Here is a 24,360-nt window from a genome sequence, read left to right as displayed (position 1 = left end):
TGTCAGCCCCTATTGTTTTTTTTGTACCCTGGATTTCAAACGATCTTGACCTCACTGACATGCAGGCAGGCCATCCGGCCCAGGATTCTCCTGTCTCCACATGTAAAACTGGGATCACAGGTGTGCCATCACACTTTTTCCTTTTAAAAAATACATGCGATCTAGGGTTTTGAACTCAGGTCTTCAGACTTGACTGGCAAGCACTTTACCCACTAAGTGATCTTCCCAGCAGGATCTGGCCTCTCTATAGCCCTGGTTTTCTTGGAACTCACTCTGTAGACCAGGCTGGCCTTGAACTCAGAGATACAGAGATCCTCCTGTCTCTCTAGAAGCAAAGGCAGGCAGATCTCTGTGAGTTCGAAGCCAGCCTGGTCTACAGAGTGAGTTCCAGGACAGGCTCCAAAGCTACAAAGAAACCGTCTCGAAAAACCAAAAAAAAAAAAAAAAAAAAAAAAAAGGATGTCTCTTCTGAGGACAATAGACCACTCTGCCTTCTCAATTGCTTTACTTTGTGTGATGAGGGAGGGTCGGGCACACCCTTGGGACTCTCACCCACCACTGGGCAGCTGGGAGAGAGTAAAGAGTCAGCAGTCGAAGCCTTCAGTACTTGATCTGGTACACGGAGGCCCAGTACCCAGAACCCGTGACAATCAGCTTGCCATTGGCTGCCACGTCGCAGCATGTGACAGCGGCAGCCTCAGGGGCCTGTGGGACAGCAGGGAATGAGCCCTGGGACGCAGCTGAGCCCAGCCCCCTCCCCAGGGCCCTACCCTGCACAGGGGTACCTGGAAGAGTTTCTTTCCTGAGGGCATGCTGTGGATGGTGACCAGGGCGTCCATCCCCACGCTCACCCACCACTGGCCTGGGAGGAGGTGGAGAGACAGCCAGGTTACCCACTCACCCTCTCATCTGGCAGCCAAGTGCCTGTTCCCCAGCATTCAGGAGACTGAGGCAGGAGGATTCAAGAGTCTGAGATGAGGATGAGCCTGGGCTACTTAAGACTCTGCCTCAAAAGAACAAAATGTCAGGAAAAAAAAAGTTTTCTTGTTCTGCCTTTTGTTGTGTTTGCTTTTGATGTTTTTAACAAGAGTCTTTCATAGCCAGGGCTAGCCTCAAACTCCCCAAGTAGCCAAAGATGACCCTGAACAGCATTCCTGAGGGTGGTTTATGTCAGTAGAAGGTGTTGGGGGCAGGAGGTGGTGGGTGAATGACTCTAATCCCAGTTCTTGGAAGGCAGAGGCTGGCAGAGCTCTGTGAGTTCTAGGCTAGCCTGGCCTGCTACACAGAGAGATCCTGTCAGTGTGATGGCTGTCAAAGCGCTGATCGGGGCATTGAGCAAACAGTGGAAGCTTTGGGAAAGTCAGTGCTGCAGTGTGTGCTTGTCCTCGGACCCCTTACCATTTGGGGAGTACTTGAGGCCTAAGATGGTCTTGTCCTTGGTGCCCACAGGGAGCACCTCGCTCCTCCTCTTGCTGTCATACAGGCAGTGCTGGCCGTTGGCCAGGCCCAGCAGCAGCCAGTCCTCCCGTGGGCTGTGTGACAGGCTCATGATCTGGGGTGAACAGGGCAAAGTCGCGAGGTCAGAATCCCCCCCCCAACACCCTCCCCCCCGGACTTGCCACCCTGGCTGCTTCCTGTCGTAGTTCCTGGGCCTCCCTTTGCTAATCTGAAGTGGGAAAGGGCCATGAACTTTACAGGGCTAAAATAGGAGAGCAAAGAATCTGTTTCTCTCCCTTGTTGGTTTTATTGAGACAAGGTCTCCCTCTGTAGCCTAGGCTAGCCTTCACACCCCTCCCCACACGTACCTGAGGATGACCTTGAACTTCTGATCTTCCTGCCTCCATCTCCCCAGTGCTGGGGTGTCGGGTATAGTGTGGCACAGTGCTGGAGATAGGACCCAGCACCCTAAGAAAGCACTGTACCCACTGAGCCTGACCTACCCCTTCCTGAGATAAGGTATGTAGCCCAGGATAGATTAATACTTTTCACCCTCTTGCCTGGAGCACGGGGATAAAAGTCTGGGCCACCATGCCCATTATGACAATTTTTTTTTTTTGAGACAGGGTTTCTCTGTGTAGCCCTGGCTGTCTTGGAATTCACTCTGTAGACCAGGCTGACCCTGAATGCAGAGATCCACCTGCCTCTGCCTCTGCCTCTGCCTCCTGAGTGCTGGGACTAAAGGCATGCGCCACCACTGCCTGGCTGACCCCTATGTCTTGCCAGAATCATGAGCTGATCTGGAATGTCCGCCTCCCCATGCTAAGTCCACCTTGTCCTCTACCTCCAGGGCCCATGCCCGTCCAGCCCCAGCGGGGTCTGTGCACCTGGGACTGGAATGTGTACTCCAGCGACACCTTGACCATCCGCAGGTCCCAGCATCGTAGACAGGCATCCAGACCTCCCATCCAGACATTGTCATCTTTGACCACCAGGCTCTTGGCCGCACTGACAGGGCATTCGAGGTCCCTAGCCAGAGAGACAGCAAAGGGAGTGAGCCTAGCCTTGGGGTCCATGTTCCTGAGATCCCACAGGTCAGGCAGGCAGCCTTCTACCGTTGGCAAGAAGGGGACAATGACGTCATCCCAAAGTCCCTGCACCTAATGGGTAACTATGTTCCAAACCAACAGGAGTGTGCTGGCCCTCATCTATAATTCCATCACTGAGGAGGCTGAGGCAGGAGAACTGTCATGAATTCTAGACCAGCCTGGGTATATAGTGAACTGGCCTCAGAAAGGAGTGGGGAGACCAAAGCCGGCCACAGTGACTCAAAACTGTCATCCCAGCTACTCAGGAGGCTAAGGTAGGAGGGTGAGCTCAGTATTAGCCTTGCAAGCTTCACATGGTCTAACCTCATGAACTGTACAGGGCTTGGCAAGGCACCTATCATCCGGGTCTACACAGAGACCTTGTACCAGATAAATGAGTAAAGGTAAAAGTGTTGCCAAATGGCTCCCAAGTGGTCAGTGGGAAAAGGTGACCTGAGGTCCATTTCCAGGAACGCACTCGATGGAAGGAGAAGGATCCTATGGGTTGTTATGAGCCCCTGCTAGGCCCCATCCACACGTAATACAATGAATAAGCTAGGTGCGCGCGCGCGCGCGCGCACACACACACACACACACACACACACACACACAGCACTTGGGAGGTGGAGGCAGAAAGATCAGGAGTTCAAGGCTATCCTCTGAGGCCAACCTGGGCTACCTGCAAGTTATCCTAAACAAAAGGTAAAATTCCCTAGTGAGAGGGCTGGAGGCGTGGTCAGGGTGTGAGTCCCGCCTAGAATTCCCCAGTGAGGGTCTGGGGTCGTGGTCAGGGTGGAGCCCCGCCTAGAATTCCCCAGTGAGGGTCTGGGGGCGTGGTCAGGGTGGAGCCCCGCCTAGAATTCCCCAGTGAGGGTCTGGGGGCGTGGTCAGGGTGGAGCCCCGCCTAGAATTCCCCAGTGAGGGTCTGGGGGCGTGGCTCCACGCTGGTGGAGGAGTGTTGGGCCAGGAAGAGGCTCAGGGTACATAGTCATTGCTGTTCCCGTCCCTGTGTCCGCACCTGACTACTCCCTGACTCCTTAGGTCCCACATCCTGACCCTGCCATCTGTGAAGCCAGCGAAGGTAATATTCTCCTCTGTGCTGGCTAGCACCTGACAGGACAGGCCTTTGCAGGGCAGCTGACACTTCTCGTACAGGAACGGGGCTGCCAGGTCCCACACGCTCACGCATGGCAGGTTGTGTCCGCCGGCGAACAGGGTCCTACTGTTAGAGGACAGCAGGCAGGTACGCAGGTACGCCCCATTGGTCTGCAGAGGACGGACCCCATGAGTGAGGGTCCATCCTCGCTGGTGGCTTCCAGACCCCGCCCCAGGCACCTTCCCTGCCTGGCACACCTGGATGCCACACTGCAAGTGGCTCTCGGGAAATCGGTCCTCTGCCACCTGGTTCGTTAGACTCCACACCTTGATGCCACTCCGGCTACAGGTGAAGACGTGCCTTGTGAAGCAGCTCACGGCCATCGCCAACAGGAGTTCACCGTGTCTCAACACCCGCACCTTCTGCAGGGCCTGGGGGACAGCGAACCTCTTCGGTTGCCAGAGTGATGCACCTGGTCTCTCCCAGCTGGGCGCTAAGTTCTCAGAGTCCCAGGACCTGGGGACAGGAGGAGGGGAGACGGGGAGGGGACGGGAATGGGTGGGAGTATACAGGGGATAAGATTTTCAAGACAGGTTCTTGCTAAGTCCAGGCTGGCCTTGAACTCCTGATCCTTCTGCCTGGCACTCAAGAGTGCAGGGAGACACAGAGTTTTCAATTCTTGACATAGCCACATCTGCTTCCCCATTCTATCTAAAATATTTTGCCTAATTAGACTAAACTTTCATGCACCCTCTTATGGCCCTAATTATTATTTTCCCTTTTCCAAGTAGTTTTCTCTGACTACAGGATTGAGAGAATCTGTGTTGAGATTTAAGTGAGAGATTCATTCGCCAACGCTTTAAAAATTATTGTTTTACTTATTAATTTGTGTGTGTGTGTGGTCAGGATAACTTGTGGGAGTCAGTTTTCACTTCTAGTCATGTGGGTCCAGGGATCAAACTCAGTTCCAGACTTGTCAGCAAGCCCCTTTACCTGATGAGCCCTCTCGCTGGACCCCCCCCCCACCAGTAAAGGACAGGGGTGCGGGAACAGAGGAGCAGGGATGGGGAATGGAGGGGCAGGGTGAAGGTAATCTTGCTCTCCCCCTACTCACAGGGGCTTCCGAAATGGATCAGCACTTCCGGAAGGTTCCTGTGGTGCAAAGAAAGAAGCTGACCCAGCTGGCTGGTGACTTACCCGCCATGTCTGCATCGGGGTCTCCTGCTCACCTGGGTCTCACATTGGAGCTGGCTGATGTCTTTTTGGGAAATACCAAGCAGATCCAAGGAAGTCTCACTCAGGATAGGGGCTGTGTGAGACAGCAGAATTTAGGGGGACCCAGCAACCTCTGCCCCTCCACGCCCCAGGCCCCGCCTTCCTACAGAAGTCACTCAGGCTGCCTCTGGGCTTGGGCTCAGACTCCGGTTCTTGTTCTGAGTCTCGCAGGCAGGAGTCTTTGTTTTCCTGGGAGACAGAATTGGGTCAGCTAGGGGACACGTGACCCAGGGGAACCCAGCAGATGCCTGGGGGTCCAGGGCTGCACCCAGCAGAGTGCAGGGATGAAGTGGGAGGGGCACTGTAGGGCAGATGTGTGTTGGGGGTCCCAGCCAAGGGTACTCACCAGTCCCAGCAGCTCCTCTGTCGGTCGCCATGACAACAGGTGAGGAGGAAGAGATGGAGAGCAATGAGGTTTGCCTGGACACCCAAGACACCCCCCCCCCAGCCCGCTAGTGAGGGGCCCTCACCCTCCTGTGCCTGTTGGTTCTCTGGGTTTTCCCTGAAAAGTTTCCAGAGTTCCTGGGTCAGGGTATCGCTCCAGAACTTGGGTTCCTTGTCCCACACAGGCTGTGGGTCCTGCTGCTCCTCAGTCTCTGAGAGGCACTGATGTCGGGTGAACAGCTGAGGTCCCGGGGTGGCCTTGAGTTCCTCAGGGTCCTGGGGGGCCGTGGTCTCTGGGCCCTGCTTGGCTTCTTTCTCAGTCGAAATCTGTACAGCCTGGAAGGACCCATGGGACCTCGTGAGTCACAAGACAACACCGCCAACCAGTATCTGTCCCCTCCAGCTCAAGGGCACACATTCACCTTGATCATCTCCAGGATGCGGGGGGACTTGAAGATCCCCACCAGCTCGAAGAAGTTTTCCACCTAGAGTAAGTTAGGGTTGAACCTTACTCCAGGCACTAATGTGGGGAAGGAGTGTGGCAGTGCTTGGCACTTGGCAACCTCTCTGTACACAGAGGCAAGCTCTGCACTTGGGGATAAACCACCTTACACAAACCCAAGCATAGTGTCCATCTGTCTACCTCCCAAGGTTGAGGCAGGAGGATCAGGAGTTCAGGATCATCCTCAGCTACATACTGAGTTTGAAATCCTGTCCCAAAACAAAAAACTTCAACTAAAAGAACAGTTACAACCACAAATAGGGCTTGGGATGCAGCAGTTGAGGTACAAAGCCTCCCCCGCCTCCCCAGCATGGATCAAAGGCCTTAGTGCTATTTTGCACATGGGGAAACTGAGGTCCAGCAGCCAGGGGCTATTTTTTCAGTAGTCTTGCTCCTTCCTCTGAGAGTTTTTGAGGAGCCCCCCTCCCCCCATGGAGGGGGAGCCCCCTGGATGGAGGCTGCAGACCCAGGGAGCTGCCTCCCTGGGAGGAGATGATGGATTCCAGGGCAGAGCCAGCCTGGGGGCTGCACAAAACCCAGGGGAGCCCTCCCGATCCAACACCCCCCCACCCCCGGCTCATTAACGTGCAATTTACTGGCACTTTAGTGTGCCTGGTGCTCAGAGTAAATGGAGGGAGAGCTGTCGCTCCCCGCTGCTGCTCCTGGGGGAGGGGGGCTTGTGTTCCCGGGTGTGAGGCTGGGGGGCAGGGCGGTTAAAAGCAAGGGAACTGGGAAATCCAGGAGCTGCAGGGAGCTGCCCGGGATATCACAAGATACAGGCAGTGCCTGGCCCTAGGTACCTGTCAATCATTCCCTCAATGACTACAGCCCAGCCCCCCACTAGCCCTTCATTCTTGCACCTGATGCTAGATCAGTCCCCTTGCTCTACCAACCACTGCCTTCCAGGGCTCCTACGGTTCAATGGGCGGGGTCAAGGCCCGGAACTCCCTGCAGCCCCCATAAGCCCTGCCCTGTCACTCTTGCCTCCCTCCTTCCAGCTTCCCCTTGCCCCCACGGCGGGGGCGGGGAGGGGGAGGACAACGGGACTCCTGCCTCTGGCCTTTGCAGAGGGCCATCCCTCCTCCTGCCTGGACAATGTCCCTCTCCCAGTGCACCTTCCTAAGCACCCTGAGCTGTAGACTCTGCCCAGAGCTTTTGGCACCCATCCACCAACCCCTTTCAGTCTCCGGTCCTTGCTCTCTCCCTGGCACCTCTGCTGGCTGGCAAATGGTGACTGCTGAGGCTGCTGAGCGCCTTGAATGAACAACCATGTTCTGGTGGCTTCCTGCCCACCCCCCACCCCCGCCACTGCCCTATCCCCACCCCCACTGAGCTGTAGTCCTGGCCCTGGCTGCCCACCAGTGACATCTGGCCCTGGGCAGTGCTTCCTTCCTGTCAGTGCCCTTGAGAAAGAGGCCAGGTGGCAGGAGGCGAGGCGGATGAGGACGCACGTGCCTTGACTGGGGGAGGCGGGGAGGAGCTGGGAGCCCCTCCGAAGGCCTGTCTCCAGCTCATGCATGGGACCCGTGTGCAGCCCTTACCCAGGAATTCCAGGGCACCTAGGACCCGGGCAGGAAGATGAGCCACTGTGAGGCATAAGCACTCTGAATCAACTCCCTCCTGTCTCCAACCCTGGGTGGCTCCACCTCCCTGGAGTCAAAGACCCTGGAATCCTATCTCCACCCCGCCACCCCTGCTCTGGTCCCCAGCTCCAGTTCACCTGCTTGTGATGCTCCTCGAAGGACTGATTGATTTTGGATATCTGAAATCACAGCAGATGAGGAGTAGGTCTGTGACCCCCCCGAGCAAACCCTTCACCTCTATGATCCCGTTCCTTTACTTTTGAGACAACAGAGGCCCATGGAGCCCCAGCCTGGCCTTGAACTCACTACAGCAGAGGCAAACAATCCTCCCGCCTGCCTCCACACTTCCCTGGGCTGGGATGACTGGTCTGTGCTGTTTAGCTCTGCTTTTAAATAAAATATTACTTACTACATCCTTTTCAATGGGAAATCAAGTTGAACTCTTTCTTGCAGCCTCCCAGGCCCTGCCTGCTCCTCTGCCAACCTCCCCTCTCTCTAGTGCACACACAGGCCTCCTCCCTGCTCCCCCCCACCCCCCGGCACAGCTACTGCCACTGGGGTGGCTTACCAAGATGGAGATGTTGTCTAGCTGAACCATCATCTCGGAGAGGACACTGATGGTGGGGAAAGCAGTTGAGCATCCTTCTAGAAATAGACCCTGAACCCGCCCTAGGGCAGAACCTCAGGAGGACCACAGGAAGGTGCCACCAAAACCCTTATATCTGATGCAGGAACTTTGCACATTAAAAGCACACATTCTGCCATTGCTTATTTGGGGACAGGATTTGGTGGTTGGGTGACCCAGGCAGGCCTGGAACTCACCATCCTCCTGCACTGCTACAAAATCAACACCCCAGCTTAAAAACAAACCCGAAGGAACACTTCACTAGAAATCAGCCTTCGCTTCTAGCAGCCCCCACCCCAAGGATGTGCCCCCACCCAGGGAAACCCTCACCTCTCCAGTTCCTCCGGCATCTGTTTGATGATGGAGGAGTACCTTTCGGACAAGCTGGAAGGCTGGAAAGGTCAAAGGCCAGAACCATAAAGTCTGCAGCACTCCCAGCTCCCAGACAGCCCCTGAGATGCCAGTCAGGTCCAGCTTCTTGAAGCCCTGAACTCTTGGGGTACAGGACCAGCCATAAAGGGGAAATGGTAGATAGAGCCTTCTAGATCTAGACCCTGGCTCTCAGGGACCCTTTAAGATGGCAGTTCCTCACTCTGCGGTAGCCCCCCAACCATAGAATTTTTCCCTTGCTACTTTATAACTAATTTTGCTACTGTTATGAATCATAACATAAACAGCTGATACGCAAGATATTCCATATGATCCCAATGGGGTCACGACCCACATGCTGAGAACCTCTACCCTGGCGTCAACTCAGGGCAGACCCGTGCCTAACTCTGCCTTGACCATTAGAGGAGGGGTGGAGAGAGGGAATAGGGAATATCAGACAGGGTCTCACTATATAGTCCTGACTGGGTTGGCCTCCAACCCAGAGATCCACCTGCCTCTGCCTCTGCCTCCTGACTGCTGGGATTAAAGACCTGCACCAACTTTAATCACAGAATAGTGTTAACTGAACACAGGACCAGCATGCTAGGCAGGATTGCACCCTGACCACGCTCCCAGCCCCTCACTAAGGGGATTCTAGGTGGGGCTCCACCCCGACCACGCCCCCAGCCCCTCACTGGAGGATTCTAGGCGGGGCTCCACTCCGACCACGCCCCCAGCCCCTCACTAGGGGATTCTAGGCAGGGCTCCACCCTGACCACGCCCCCAGCCTCTCACTGGGGGATTCTAGGCGGGGCTCCACCCTGACCACGCCTCCAGCCTCTCACTGGGGGATTCTAGGCGGGGCTCCACCCTGACCACGCCCCCAGCCCCTCACTGGGGATTCGAGGCGGGGCTCCACCCTGACCGGGGCTCCACCCTGACCAGGGCCCCAGTAGGCAGGCCCACACCCTGCTTTCTGGACCAGGTGAAGTCCAGGTGATTGACACTGGGAAAGCTGGCCCGGGCTTCATCGCTCATTTTCATCTGCGCAGCGGGGTCACAGGTGCAGACACTGTGCGGGGCTGTTTTCCTAGCTAGGTCTGCAAGAGTTGCTGCGGGTTCCAGGTCAGGCTGGCACCGTGAGACTCGGTCTCCAAAACCCCCAAGTAACCCCGTCGCCCCTTACCACCTCTCACCAAAATTCCACCAGCGGTGCCTTTGTTCTGGCTGTAGGAAGTCATCTAGAAGATTGTGAAGTCACAAGTCTGGTGAGTTCTGCAGGGGGCAGGTTCCGGTTTAGACGGAAGAGCTGACCCCCCATCCATCTCTGTAGCCTCCCCAGGGTCAGGACCCAGTTGCGGAGAAAGCCTCCTCTCTCATCCCCATGCTCTCTGCATCCCCAAAGCCCCGTCTTTACTGCAGGGGCTACGGTTCCAGAACCACCGCCCCCAGGTAAGCATGGGGGGCTCATCCCTTCAGATACCGAGGAAAGCGTACCGGGAGCAGTCACGGATGTGGTGAGTCGCCTAGGGTTTTGAGGGACGAGTAAGAGTTTGCCAGGCGTACTAATAAAGCATGCACGTGGGGTATACACACACATATATATACACAAACACTCAGGCACACACGGAAAACATTTTTTAAAAAGAACTTAGGAGACAAGAGAAACGACATTTGGTTCATTCTCCCATCACTCAACATGGGCAAACTCCCTGCTAAAGTCAGTTTTGTAAGGGTCAACGCCCCTCCAGCTCCCTCTCCTCCCCCACCCGCGCAAACTGCCTGCAGGAAGCGGGCTGACCCCACGCACCACCTCAGAGGACGGGGAGGCCCCAGGGACCTCAGAGGAAGCCACAGAGGTTAGCCAAGTTCAGGCCAGGAGGAAGCCCCTCCTGCTGGGCCCCGGGCCATTTGACCCCTCAGACCCCGCCCAGCTCGGCCCCGCCCCAAGCCACGCTCCCACCTGCACCCATTGAGAGAAGCATCAGGGCCCAGGCCACGGGTGCACGTGGGCTCGGGGCTGCACGAGCCGCCTCAGCAGGTGCTGACCAATCAGGAGGCCGGAAGCCCACGTGGCCCGCGATCCCAGCTGCTCATTGTTCAGCCTGTGGCCCGGCTGTCAATCACGGAGTTCCAAGCCTCGGCTTAACCCCCGCATTCCCGGTGCCGTTTGGGAGCTTGGGAGAGGATTTCAGAGTGGTTAATTCAGAATATTTGGGGCAAGCGAGGGGTCAGCAGTTGGCGATGACTGCAGCCAAGAACTTTGATCTGAGTTCGATCCGTTGGACCCACATGTTGAAAGACACACACATACACACATACACACACACACACACACACACACACACACGAGAATAAATTTTTTAATCTGGTGAGCTAGAGAGATAATTCACCAGTTCTTGCACAGGACCCGGATGCTCTTGCACAGGACCCTGGCTCGATCCGTGCACCCAGGCGGTGGCCTCACAGTGGTCTGTAACTCCAGCTCCAGAGGCTCTGACACAAGGTGCGCACACATACTTGCAGACAAGACATGTACATAAAATAAGATGCAGATGAATTAATTCAAAGCCTGGCGCTGGTGGTGCACGCCTCTCATCCTTGCACTGAAGGCAGAGGCAGACGGATCTCTTGTGAGTTTGAGGTCAACCTGGTCTACAGAGCAAATTCCAGAACAGCCAGAGTTACACAGAGAGACCCTGTCTCGAAAAACCAACCAATCAAACAAAAATCTCCAATAAAAAAAAAAAAGTTAAAAAAAAGAGGACCCACTTTTGGAATCCTGGGGTGTGCTGATGGAGTGGGAAATCGTAGCTTGAGAATTCCCAAATTTCCCGTGAGAAACGAGGCTTTGGGTGTCCTGTGAAGTGTTACTGACCTGCCTGTGTGACTCAGGCTAGCTCTTGCTCCTTTGCAAACTGAAGCCCGAGGATCAGCACTCAACTTAGTAGCAAAGGTTAAGAAATAAAAAAAGGGACACAGCCAGGCTGGCATGCATGCGCCCAAGACCCTATCCTCAGCATCTCCTGAACTGGAAGGTGGAGGCAGGAAGGTTAAGAGTTCAAGGCCATCCTGGGACGAAGCGAGTTCCAGGCTAACCTGGACTACAAGAAAAAGACAGAAAAGGCTGAGGGCACAAAGCTACATTCCTAGACTTCCAAATTCAAGGGTGGAAAGGGTGGGGGCAACCCCTGGACCTCAGAGCCAGATTCTGGCCCTCCACAGGGGACCCTGGAGTGAAGTGGATTCTGGAGCCCCTTCCCCCACCTCCATGTCTCTCCAGTCACAGGTGAAGGGTGTGAAATTAAACCATGACCTCTGTGTACATGGAGGCAGGGAGGTGACCATGAGTTTGGAGTCAGCCTGAGCTCCCTAGTAAGAGCAGGTCTTACTAGGGAGTGGGGTGTAAGAGGGCTCAGTGGGTGAAGGGACTGCTGCCAAGCCTCATGGCTTGGGTTCATTCCCTGTGCCCCACACAGCAGAAGGCGAGGATGCCCTCTACCCGCCACACACACACACACACACACACACACACACACACACACACACACACGAGTAACTGTAACTCAATTAGACCCGGGTCACAGTAACTTTCCCTTCATTAAAAAATTAACTTACAGAGAAACCCTGTCTCAAAAATACAAAAACAAGGGGCTGGAGAGATGGCTCAGAGGCTAAGAGTACTGACTGCTCTTCCAGAGGTCCTTAGTTCAATTCCCAGCAACCACTTGGTTGCTTTAATGCCCTCTTCTGGCCTGCAGGGTACATGCAGGCAGAACACTGTACACATAATAAATAATAAAGAAAACATTTTAATTAATGTGTATAAATGTTTGCTTGTATGCATGTGTGTTACATGTGTGACTGGTACTCTCAGAATCCAGAAGAGGGTGTCTGATCCCCTGTAACTGGAGCCACCATGTAGGTGCTAGGACTCAAAACCAGGTCCTCTGAAAAAGCAGCTAGTGCTAGTAACCGCTGAGCCCGCTCTCCTGCCCTTGACCAGGGCTTTTGCACATGCTCGGTCAGTCCTCAAGCCCTCAGTATCTGTTTTAGCCATGACTTCACTGCAAGGCCCTGGCAGGCCCATAGATCTCCTGCTCCTGAGCCCGGGGCTGGGCTGCTTGCTGAAGCCGGCCCGTGGGCTGTGGGGTGGAGGGGTGTGTCTCCCACCGTGTGGCGCTCTTGCGTCACCACTACAGCTGCAATTGCAGTCATGGTGCCAACATTTCCTTTGTTGGGGGAGGTGGCACTCTTGGGAGACCAAGCCCAGAGGATCTCTGTGAGTTTGAGGCCAGCCTGCCTACAGAGTACGATTGTGTCTCAAAACACCAATACTAGTACTACTAATAATAACAAATAATAAATAAATAATAACGATAAGAATAAATAGTAAACTCCGGCTCCCAGGGGGCAGCGACAGGCAGATCTCCGAGTTCGAAGTCTCCAGGACACCCTGGGTTACACACAGATGAACCCTGTCTCAGAAAACCAAATAAATAAACAGACAAGTAAACAAATAATTTCAGAATTTTCTCCTAAGACAGGGGTTCTCTGTGTGTAGCCCTGGCTGTCCTGGAACTTGCTTTGTAGACCAGGTTGACTTCAGACTCACAGAAATCTGCTTGCCTCTGTCTCCTGTGTGCTGGGATTAAAGACGTGCGGACCACTACCCAGCATTAATAACAAATTCATTTCATTTCGTTTTTTTTTTTTTTTTTCAGTCCTAGAGAGCCAGGGCATTGTATATGCTATTCATTGTGTTTAATTATTATTATTTTTTAAAATATTTTTTATAGTATTCATTGTGTTTAATTATTATTATTTTTTAAAATATTTTTAATAGTTTATTTAACTTTTATTTTTTATGTGCATTGGTGTGAAGGTGTCAGATCCCCCGGAACTGGATTTTCAGACAGTTGTGAACTGCCATGTGGGTGCTGGGAATTGAACCCGGTTCCACTGGAAGAGCAGTCAGTGCTCTTAACCTCTGAGCCATCTCTCCAGCCCCACATTTAATTCTTTTATTTACTTTATGTTATAACCTTACTTTTAAATATCGAAGTGAGGAGTTTTAATTGTGTGTATGTTTGGAGGACTGTGTGTATGGGAGTGCAGTTGTCTGCAGTTGCCAGAAAAGGGCATGCAGCTGGAGTCGTGGGCATGACAACGCTGATGCCTGTGTGCTGGGAAGGAAAGTAAGTGCACCTAAGTGCTGATTCATCTCTCCAGAACATTCTCCCCCCCCCACCCCAGGACCATTCTTAACTTACTGTTACACTTTTTTAAAAAAATATTTATTGTGTTGTCTGTCTCTTTTCATTTCATTTATTGAGTTACTTAATTTTTAAAGTCATTGTATCATTTTATTATTTTATTGTATTTATTTTCTTACAATTTTTATTTATTCCGGCTTTCAAGACAGGGTTTCTCTGTATAGCCCTGGCTATGCTAGAACTCACTGTGTAGATCAGGCTGGCCTTGAACTCAGAGATCCCTCTGCCTCCTAAGTGCTGGGGTTAAAGGCGTGCGCCACCACCGCCCCGCTAAAATTTATTCTTCTGAGAAGGTAGGAGGACTTTGTGATCCTCCTGCATCAGCTTCTGGGAATTACTGTAGCTGGGTTCTCAAAGGACAGAAAATTGAAAAGCAAGGCGCGGAGTCAGACAGGTGGGCAGGGCGGAGGTGAAGGAAAACAAGGCAAGGCGGGCTTGTCAACCGCGGTGATCCAGAGTCTGAGGCTCTGCTTCATTCACTCCTGCTCTCGGCTGTCGTCTGGGGAGTGAACGGTTGGCTGAATATTCCTTAGAGACACACAAGCACTTTAGGGTGTCTTGCGTTGAGTGACCCCGGTTGTCACCGTAGACCTCAGTCAGGGTACAGAGGTCGCGGTTGTTCCTTTGGGAAGCTTTGCAGGGATGCGTGCGGCGCGCGCAGGCGAGCTCGGTCGCCATCTGCTGTCAGTAGCCGGACACCGCAGGCTTCCAGAGCCGAGAGAGGGGCTGGGGTGGGTGAGGAGTGGGGCGGGCTGGAGCTGGGTAGGTGTAGGAGTGGGCTGGGGTGGGTAGGTGTGGGACTGGGCTGGGGGTGGGTGAGGAGTGGGGCGGGCTGGGGGTGGGTAGGTGTGAGAGTGGGCTGGGGTGGGTAGGTGTGGGAGTGGGCTGGGGGTGGGTGAGGAGTGGGGCGGGCTGGGGTGGGTAGGTGTGAGAGTGGGCTGGGGTGGGTAGGTGTGGGAGTGGGCTGGGGGTGGGTAGGTGTGCGAGTGGGCTAGGGTGGGTAGGTGTGGGCTGGGGTTGGTAGGTGTGGGAGTGGGCTGGGGGTGGGTAGGTGTGGGAGTGGGCTAGTGCGGGTAGGGAGTGGGGTGGGGCGGGCCTGAAAGTGCTGGGGCTGGGTATGTGGGGGAGTGGGCTGGGGCAGGGAATGGGGGAGGGGGCGGGGGAGGGCTGGGGGAGTGGATCGGGATGGGGCTCTGATTGTAGGGCTTGCAGAGACCTCACCAGTCTTTCAGGTACTAGAAGCCGAGAGGTAGGGGAATTTCCCTGTGAGTCTGAGGCCAACCTGGGCTACAGAGTGAGACTCTGTCTCAAACAAAGACTAAAATTAAAATGAAGAAACAAAGTGAAGCCGGGCGGTGGTGGCACACGCCTCTAATCCCAGCACTTGGGAAGCAAAGGCAGGGGAATCTCAGTGGGGGAAAAAAAACCAATCAAGGGGGGGGGGCAGAGAGAGAGAGAAAGAGAGAGAGAGAAAGAGAGAGAGAGAGAGAGAGAGAGAGAGAGAGAGAGAGAGAGAGAGAGAGAATGTTGAAAGCGATTGAAAGAAATGCCAGTTAGTCATACTGTGTGCTTTGCAGGGCCCGCAGCACTGCACCTGCGCATGTGCACAGAATGCAGTACCCGCTGAGGCCGGGAGGGGGCGTCGGCTGCCCAGGATTGGAGTCAGGCGGTCCTGAGCCCGCGCGGTCCTCTGCGGGGGCAGCGGGCCGCTAACTGCGGAGCATCTCTCGAGCCTTATCAGTCTATTTGAGTACATGTGTGGGTGGACAGCCGCAGAGAACACGCTGAACGTCAGAATCATCACCCGCGGGGCTCGGGACCCCACTTCCCCGATCTGGGAATCGAACTGGGGCTCTCAGGCTTGGCTGCGAGTGTCCCACCGCCGAGCCCTCTAGCCCAGCTAGTGGACCTGGTCATTGGTGACTAGAGCATCCGGGCATCCAGGAAAGACCCGCTGTGCGGAAGTCCGCTGACCCCCCCACGCTCTGGGGCGGTGCCAAAGCTAAGCCCCGCCCACCAGTGCATTTTGACAGCGACGCTATCCAATCGCATTTGAGTAGAGGCGGGCACTAGCTGCTCTGGGATCAGCCAGTGGAGGACTGAGCTGTTCAGCTCATCTATTGGTCACCAAATTCCATGGTCGACTTCCTGTTCTGGGGAGAAAATCGGAACAGGATCCTGGGATTGGCTGGAATTGGATGTTGGGGCGACTGAAAGATGTCCGGAAATGTAATATGGTGCTCTGTCGCCACGGTCTTAGTCGCTTTCACAACCGGGCTCTTGACCCAAAGGCACCCTCCTCTGACTGAGGTTCCCAGAACCTCGATTGCGCGGTGGCAGTCACCGACTGCGGATTTGGGTGTAAAGAGTGGTCGTTTGAGTGCTCGGGAGGTTGTGACTTTGGATTAGGATGCAAGACAAAAATGTATGGGTCCCCACAGAGCCACAAAAACATTGAAAAAAGCCTACAATAGGGCTGAGTGGACTAAGGTGTTTGCCGTCTAGCGTGACGAGCTGAGTTCAAGTCCTGGGACCCACACGGTGGAAGGAGAGAAGACTCCAGCAGTTTCTCTGGAGTCACCGTGTAGAGCAGGCTGGACTCGAACTCACAGAGAGCCACCTCCCGAAGGCTGCGATTAAAGGCGTGCGCCACCACGCCCGGCTTGGAGTAATATTTTCCATGTCTCAAATAGAGCCGCAATGAAGTTCGGGGAAGGATGTGTGCGGGTTCTGCATTAGTGGTTTGTCACTGGTGAGTCCCTGGATTTCGGGGAATCTACCGTGGTCCAGGCAAGTGACTTATGCATGCATGTAGACCAAGGTAACCCTGGCTATCCGTCCTCTGGAGCCCCTTTCCATCTGCGACAGGTGGCTGGTCACCGAGCCCCAGGGACACTCCCGTCTCAGGCTCCTCAGACAGGCATCGCCCGAGTGGCCCCGGCTTTCTTGTGCTGGGTGGACCTGGGGCCCATGCGCTTCCCTGACCGAACCCCACCGCTGTATCCTTGAGGCCGAGTGGCAATTGACTTCGTGGGTCCACGTTATTTGTTTCTGGGTTTGGGGATTGAACCCAAAGCGTCGCACTGCGGGACAGTGTCTTTCACACTGGCTCTCCCCTGCTCACTTGAGGTTTAAGTCACCCTAAAAGTCAGGTAGTCTGTGCTGTGGCCTGCGGGCGTTGGAAGTGTCCCACTGTGTGGTCTGGACTGTCCTCAAACCCTAATCCTCCTGCCTCCACCTCCTGCGTGTCGCGGTGAGAGGCCTATGGAAATGCGTGGTGCAGGTCACCAGGAACCCTGCCTTGTCCAATCCCTTCATGGCCATGTCTGAATGGGAAACAGCCGGGAAGGGGAAGCCGAGTGGCCACCAGATTGGCTCAGTTGCAATGATCAGGTGCCAGCAAAGGACTGTCAATCAAGCTGTAGGGCGTGGCAAGGGAGTACTGGTTTAGGAGCTGAGTCAGTCAGGTCCCGAAGGGCAGATTCGAAACGGGGCAAAATCGAACGTGTGCACAGCATCCCAGCAGTAGCAAATCTGAGGCAGTGAGATTGCCACAAGTTCAAAGTCAGTCTGGGCTACAAGAATAAATTACTAGACAGAACTGGGCTTCGGGAACAGGGGACTTTGACCATAGGGACAGGTTTCGGGCCACGGAGGCGAATCCAGAGTAACAAAGGCAGTGGTGTGGGGGAACCGACAAAAGTTGAGAATGTTTTAACTCGCACGTCTGGTTAAAAAGTCTTCTCTTCGAGGTGGGCGGTGGTGGCGCACGCCTTTAATACCAGCACTCGGGAGGCAGAGGTAGGGGGATCTCCGTGAGTTCAAGGCCAGCCTGATCTACAATAGCTAGTTCCAGGACAGACCCCAGAGCTACAGAGAAACCCTGTCTCGAAAAACCAAAAAAAAAAAAAAAAAAAAAAAAAAAAAAAAAAAAAAAAAAAGTTTCTTCTATGGGAAGGTCTACCTAGGGCTAGGAGAGGCTGTAGCTCACACTGTGACCTGCCACCAGCCTGTTTTCACGAGGAGCCTCGGGTGACCGAAGTCATCAGTTGAGTGACCACTGAACAACCTGGTCCAGGTGAACACTGGAGACAAGTGGTCCAGACACACGGGGGAATGAAAGTCAGGGACTGACCTTGTCCTGTGTCCGGTAGGACGGAAGGAATCGGGGCACAGTTCATCTGCTTGTGGGAGATCACTTCCAGGTCAAGAGGGTGCAGGACTTTTCTTTGACCCCTGTTGTACTAGCACAGTGGTGCATCCTATGCTTCATCACTAGCAGAAGGTGCTCTACCCGTGACCACGCCCCAGTCCCTCACTGGGTCTTCTAGGCAGGGCTCCACCCTGACCACGCCCCCACCCCTCCCCGAGGATTCTAGGCAGGGTTCCACCCTGTCTAGGCTTGGGGTTTCTCTGTGTAGCCCTGACTGTCCTGGAACTAGCTCTTGTAGACCAAGCCTCGAACTCACAGAGATCTGCCTGCCTTTGCCTCCCGAGTGCTAGATTTAAAGGTCCTCCCTTTCTTTAAAAGATTATTTATTTTACTTTATGTGCATTGGTGTTGTGCCTGCATGTATAAGGGAATCAGATCCATGGGAACTGGAGTTACAAACACGTATGAGTGGCCATGTGGGTGCTGGGGATTGAACCTGAGTCCTCTTGAAGAGCAGCCAGTGATCTTAGCCGCTGAGTCATCTCTCCAGCCCACAGCGCCCCCTTTCGTAATACTGCCTAACTTGTTGTCCGGGCCAGGGCCAGCGATCCCTCTCAGATCCTCCTCTGCCCCAGGGACTGAACTCAGGTCCTCGTGCCTGAGTGGCATGTCCCTTACAGGTAGATCCGACTCCCCAGGCCCAACACCTGATTTTCCTTCATCTGTAGCTATACGTTTTGTCTGTGGGCACTCTAGCAATGTGAGGGAGGTCCTTTATGGGCCCCTCCTCTCCCCGCCCCTCCTCCTCCCCTTTCCTTTCCTCTGTCCCCTCCCTCCTCTCTCCTCCTCACCCTCCTTACTGGAGATAGAGCTGAGGTCCCAGGACCTCACTCTCACCAGGGAAGGACTCTCCCGCGGAGCCCCGCCAGCCCCTCACTGCCCAGTGCACCTTCTCCTGTGGCAGAAGAGGGAGGTCTGGTTTCCCCCACTTTGTCATTTCTTGGTCAGGGTGGTCTTGGAGCTGTGTCAGATTCCCCGGATCCCCTGGTCTAGGTGGAGACAGTGGGTCAAGCCCTCGGCAGCATCACGTGGAGAACAAAAGAATTAATGGCAACACCATAAAATTCACAAGTGGCAAAGCCCACTCTGCAGAAGGGCAGCAGGGCCAGGACAGGCACCGGAGGTGAGGGTGCTCCGGGCAAGGCAGAGAGATCTTAGTGTTTGTGTATCTGTGTGAAAAGCCGGCATAGCGGTTGCTGTCCAGTCTGCCAAATCGGAGTGGAGCGTGACTGGGGAAGACTCGCTGATGTCTCTCCTCCACACGCTTCTGTGCTTCTGGACAGACGTGCAACCTTAGTAGATTTGAGTGAACGGCAGATGTGAGGGCAGGTGTCAGTATACATGTGAGGGTCCATGACGTCAAGGTGATCAGATTAAACCACAGCAAGACACCCTCAAATCCCTTCTGGATGTAGCTGTGAGGGTGTTTCCAGAGGCCCCGGATGATGAGGACACCAATTGTCTTAGGGCTTCTATTGCTGCATCGAAACAGAAAGCAAGCTGGGGAGGAAAGCATTTCTTTAGCTTCCACTTCCAGATCACTGTTCATCTCTGAAGGATGTGAGGACAGGAGCTCACACAGGGCAGGAACCCAGAGGAGGGAGCTGATGCTGAGGTCATGGAGGGAGCTGCTTACCAACTTGGTCCCCATGACTTGCTCAGCCTGCTTTCTTATAGAACCCAGGACCCAGGGATGGCACCTCCCAGCATGGACAGGGCCCTCCCCTGTTGATCACTAATTGAGAAAATGCCTCACAGCTGGATTTCCATCACAGCTGGATCTCATGGAGGCATTTCCTCTGCTGAGGCTCCTCTCTCTGATGACTTTGGCTTCTGTCAAGTTGATACAACACCAGCCAGTGAATGCCTTAATTAACACTTGATGGGTTCAGGAGGTAATGCCAGGAGGCCAGGGCAATGGGCGTGGTGGCATTTGCCTTTAATCCCAGCGCTTGGGAGGCAGAGGCAGGTAGATTTCTGCGAGTTCGGGCCAACCTGGTCTACAGAGTAGTGAGTTTTAGGCAAGGCAGGGCTATGTAGAGAGACCCTGTCTGAGAACACAAACAGGAGGCTGCAATAGCTCAGTTAGGAGCGAGTGGGTTAGACTGAACATCTAAGGGTCCCTGGTTCAGTCCTGGCTTTTAGCAATGAGGATCTGTCTTTTGTTTTGTTTTCTCTAATAAAATTACTTCTGCATGCACCACCTGGGCAGTGGTGGCGCACGCCTTTAATCCCAGCATTCGCGAGGCAGAGACAGGTGCATCTCTGTGAGTTCGAGGCCAGCCTAGTCTACAGAGAGAGTTCCAGGACAGGATCCAAAAGCTACAGAGAAACCCTGTCTCGAGAAACCAAGCCAACCCAACCAAACAAACAAACAAAAACCGCAAACAAACTGTATATGTGTCTGCAAGGACTGAATTCAGGTGAGCCTTTGCTCTAGGTGCCGCCAAGCTGTCTCCTTCAGCCAACATAAGTATTTTTTAAAAACAATGCAAATATGTATGCACAGAGAATTTTCTGGTTTTGTTTTTGTTTTTTGAAGACAGGGTTTCTTTGTGTAACCCTGGCTGTCTTGGAACTCATTCTGTAGACCAGGCTGGCCTCTAACTCACAAAGATCCACCTGCCTCTGCCTCCTGAGTGCAGAGATTAAAGGTACCGGACTTTGCCTCTCTGTTTTTAAAAACTAGACACCAAGGTAGCAAGAGTATCTAGTCTGTGACGGAGACTCACCAACAGGCGCAGATCAGTAGGCTGTGTGAAGAAGAAGAATACACCTCCTCTCCCGGAGCTCAGGAAGACGAGGCGGGGGAATTCGAGTCTGAGGTCACATAGCAAAGCAAGACACTGTTTTGTTTTGTTAAAATTTTTTGTTTTGTTTTTGAGACAGGGTTTCTCTGTGTAGCCCTGGTTGTCCTGGAACTCATTTTACAGACCAAGAGGGCCCTGGACAGAGATCTGTTTACCTGTGCCTCGCTAGTGCTGGGGTTAATGGCGTGCACGAGCACCGCCTGGCACAAGACACGATCTTAAACTAAACTTTGAACATTGGGGTTATTTGTAATCCCCAATGACTCGTTAGCTGTTCTTCTCACTTTGAATGGCCGTCCTTTGGTGGACAGACTCTGAGAAGATGACGGTGGCTCCAGGCTGAGAGTCCTGCTGTGTCCTGAAGTGTTCCAGCTGGAGGCAGAGCCAGTGAAGGCACGAGACCCAGGAAAGCCTCCAAGAGCCAGAAAGTGCCTTTCAGCAGACACTTGTAGCGCCCCCGTGTTGTAGCGCCCCCGTGAGGGCCGTGGGAGAGCCTTTCAGCAGACACTTGTAGCGCCCCCGTGAGGGCCGTGGGAGAGCCTGCTGTTGTCGCTGTTCCAGACAAGGAGAGCGAGCATCTACAAGTCTCAGGACTCCGGGGGGACTTCTGAGAAAACCGGGCAGACTCCTAGGAGGACAAAGATTCTGGAATGTACAAACTGTGCGACTGTTTTCTCCTGTTCCTCCTCCTTTAAGGGACGTATGAGAAGTCGCAGAGGAGAGAAAGTAATGCATGTGACACGTGTGGGAAGGCCTTCAGCTTCTACTCCTATCTTAACACGTGGATACACATCGGGCAACGACCCGATGCGTGTAAGGACTGTGGGAAAGCCTTCAGATCCCCCTCCCACTCCCTGGATCACAGGAGGCTGCGCACTGGAGAGCGGCTCTAGGAGTGTAAAGAGTGTGGGAAAGCCCTTAGCTGTTGCTCATCTTTCCGAGACCACATGGCACACAGTGGAGAGAAGCCACACGTTTGTCAGCACTGTGACAAAGCCTTCTCTTGCTACTCATCCGTTAGAGAACATACAAGGTCACACAGTAAGGAGAAGCCCTACGAATGCAAGAAGTGTGGCAGAGCCTTTCTGTATCCCGCATCCTTGAAGACGCACTCGAGGGCACGTGCCTGCTGGAGTCCCGCCTGTGTGAGCAGTGTGGGAAAACCTTCAGCTGCCAAGCCTACTTCCAGACGCACCTGAAGATGCACAGTGGGGCGAAACCACACACATGTGCACAGCGCGGGAGGGACTTGGGCTTTTCGGCACCCCTCCACATCCACGTGAGGACGCACCCTGGGGAGAGCCCTAGAATGCCAGCAGTGTGGGAAAGCCTCGGCTCCTCAGTCTTCCCTTCGTGAGCATGTCAGGACGCACAGCGGAGAGAAGACTTCCTTCCGTATGTGCACAGGACATCGCACAGGGAGCGTTGGCCCTATCTGTGCGGCAGGTGTGGGAGAGTGCATCGTTCTTCCCCATCCTTTCGTGCACACATGAGAACACACACTGGGGAAAGACCCTATGAATGCAAGCAGTGTGGGAAAGCCTTCGTGTCTATCCCTTCCTTCCGAGGACACGTGAAAATTCATGCTAGACAGGACCTTTGAGGGGCCACTGATGTGGCAGGGTGTTGGACAAGCATAGCCCAGAGTCTTGGGCTCAGCCCCCGCAAGAACACCACAGGTGTGAAAAATGTCTTCTGGTGAGTGGAGAAAAGCACACTGGGAAGAAACCTCCTTTACTTGGAGAATCCAGGAAGATGGCTGTGTCACTTCATCTGCTTCTTCCTCCTCCTTCTTTTTTTGGGGGGAGGGACAGGGTTTCCCTGTGTATCTTTGTTAAAAAAAATTACTTTATCCATTTATTTACTTATTTATTTACCATGTGTATACAATATTCTGTCTGTGTGTATGCCTGCAGGCCAGAAGAGGGCACCAGACCTCATTACAGATGGTTGTGAGCCACCATGTGGTTGCTGGGAATTGAACTCAGGACCTCTGGAAGAGTAGGCAGTGCTCTTAACCACTGAGCCAGCCCCGTCCCTGTGTATTTTTGGCTGTCCTGGAGTTCACTTTGTAACCCAGGTTGACCTCGAACTCACTGAGGTCCTCCTGCCTCTGCCTCCCAAGTGCTGGGATTGAAGGCGTGCGCCACCACTGCCTGACCCCTCAGAGGGGGCAGACATCCCTCACAAGCTCCCTGCGGAGGATCACACAATTTGCCTGAGAGAGAGAGACTCACTCAAGTTTTAAATGACCCCCTAACCTCTATCTCCCACATGTGTGCACAAAACACACCTGGCCTCTAGTTCTAAAAACAAAGCAAAACAAAACAAAACAAAAAGATATACTTTCCTTTTCATTATGTGTGTGTGTTTAGGTTTGTGCAGGTAGGTATTTTGTCTTTGGAGGCCAGAGGGTCAGATTCTATGAATGTGATGTGAGCAGTGTGGCTGCTGGGAATAGTCTAGGTACCTCTGGGCCATTTTTTCAGCCCCTCTTTTTGATTATTACTATGGCATTACCTTCATTTTCTTTTCTTCCTTCATTTAGGGGGTGCTGGGGATCAAATCCAGGCCCTCTCACATATGCTAGATGAGCACCCTGCAAGCAATCTCAGTCCAAACCCGGTCCTGGTCTGGTTTTGCAGGTGACTCAACCACACTAGAGAGCCTCAGGGCTTTAGTTTCTTGTTGCGTTTCTGATAAACAGAATTTCATAAGCATCCTGTTTTGTACCATGTCGGTATTTATTTTGGATTTTGTTCTGTAAGCAGATGTTTGTGTGGATTGCTGAAGACAAACTTTTTTTTAACTATTTATTTTTATTTTATGTGCATTGGTGTTTCCCCTGCATGTGTGTCTGTGTGAGGGCGCCAGATCTTAGAGTTACAGACAGTTGTCAGCTGCCGTGTGGATGCTGGGAACTGAACCTGGTCCTCTAGGAGAACAGTCAGTGCTCTTAATCAGTGTGCCATCTCTTCAGTCCCAAAGACAAACTTTTTACTTGTTTGCTTTGTTTTTTCAAGACAGGATTTCTCTATATCCCTGGCTGTCTTTGAGCTCACTCTGTAGACCAGTCTGGCCTCAAACTCACAGAGATCCTCCTGCCTCTGCCTCCCATGTTCTGAGATTAAGGGTGTGCGCCACCACCACTAGGCCATCTGTGTTTTATGCATCACATGCAACTGAGTTGCACAGCATCTGTTCAAGTATTTGCATAGCTGCAAACTATCAAATGTGCTGCCATGGACCCTCCCTGAGGTCACACTGCTCATGAGCACAGAGGAGCTTCATGAATACCTAGGGTGGTTCTGACCGGATGGCACCCTTGATGCTAATATCTGATTGGACAGATCTCTGGTCCTGTCTCCGGGGATGCTGATTGCATAATTCTCCAGCTGGAGCCTCTCACTGACACCAGGGTCCATCCGGTTCCCCTGATTAACAGCACACTTGTGTACATGTGTGTTCCTCTGAGGTCAGCATTAGGTTCTTTTGTTCTCCACTTTTTGTGTGTCTGCATGCTCACACGTGTGTGCATTGTGTAGGGTGCACTTGTGCATGCATGGAGGCCAGAAAAGGATGTTGGTGTCCGCTCACCCTCAGTCTTATTCCTTTGACGCTGGGCTTTCTCTGCACTTCAAGCTGAGTGGGCAGCCAGCAAGCCCCAGCAACCCTCTGGTCTCCATTCCCACAGCACTGGAG

The 24,360-nt window shown here is 53.6% G+C and overlaps 1 protein-coding gene across 2 annotated transcripts; it reads right to left on the bottom strand.

Moving 5' to 3' along the window:
• Positions 1 to 488: 488 nt before the first annotated feature.
• Tle6 (TLE family member 6, subcortical maternal complex member) lies at positions 489 to 10,290 on the bottom strand. Of its 2 annotated transcripts, XM_087909307.1 has the most exons (19): positions 10,170 to 10,290; positions 9,857 to 9,885; positions 9,556 to 9,634; positions 8,321 to 8,382; positions 7,934 to 7,979; positions 7,503 to 7,544; positions 7,324 to 7,341; positions 5,703 to 5,765; positions 5,367 to 5,616; positions 5,243 to 5,259; positions 5,004 to 5,085; positions 4,851 to 4,930; positions 4,736 to 4,773; positions 3,879 to 4,137; positions 3,544 to 3,791; positions 2,325 to 2,466; positions 1,399 to 1,552; positions 786 to 862; positions 489 to 705 (listed from the first exon to the last, which is right to left on the bottom strand). In XM_087909307.1, the coding sequence occupies exons 3-19, from the start codon at positions 9,598 to 9,600 to the stop codon at positions 601 to 603; spliced, it is 1,728 nt and encodes a 575-aa protein (XP_087765433.1). In that variant the 5' UTR covers positions 9,601 to 9,634; positions 9,857 to 9,885; positions 10,170 to 10,290; the 3' UTR covers positions 489 to 600. The 2 variants fall into 2 exon arrangements, with proteins under 2 accessions (XP_087765433.1, XP_087765434.1); XM_087909308.1 differs by lacking the exon at positions 7,324 to 7,341.
• Between the last annotated feature and the right edge of the window lie 14,070 nt (positions 10,291 to 24,360).

This window comes from Myodes glareolus, chromosome 8 (genome assembly GCF_982192425.1).
Source record: "Myodes glareolus chromosome 8, mMyoGla1.1, whole genome shotgun sequence".
Lineage (NCBI taxonomy): Eukaryota > Metazoa > Chordata > Mammalia > Rodentia > Cricetidae > Myodes > Myodes glareolus.
This window is presented reverse-complemented; position numbering and strand designations above follow the sequence as displayed.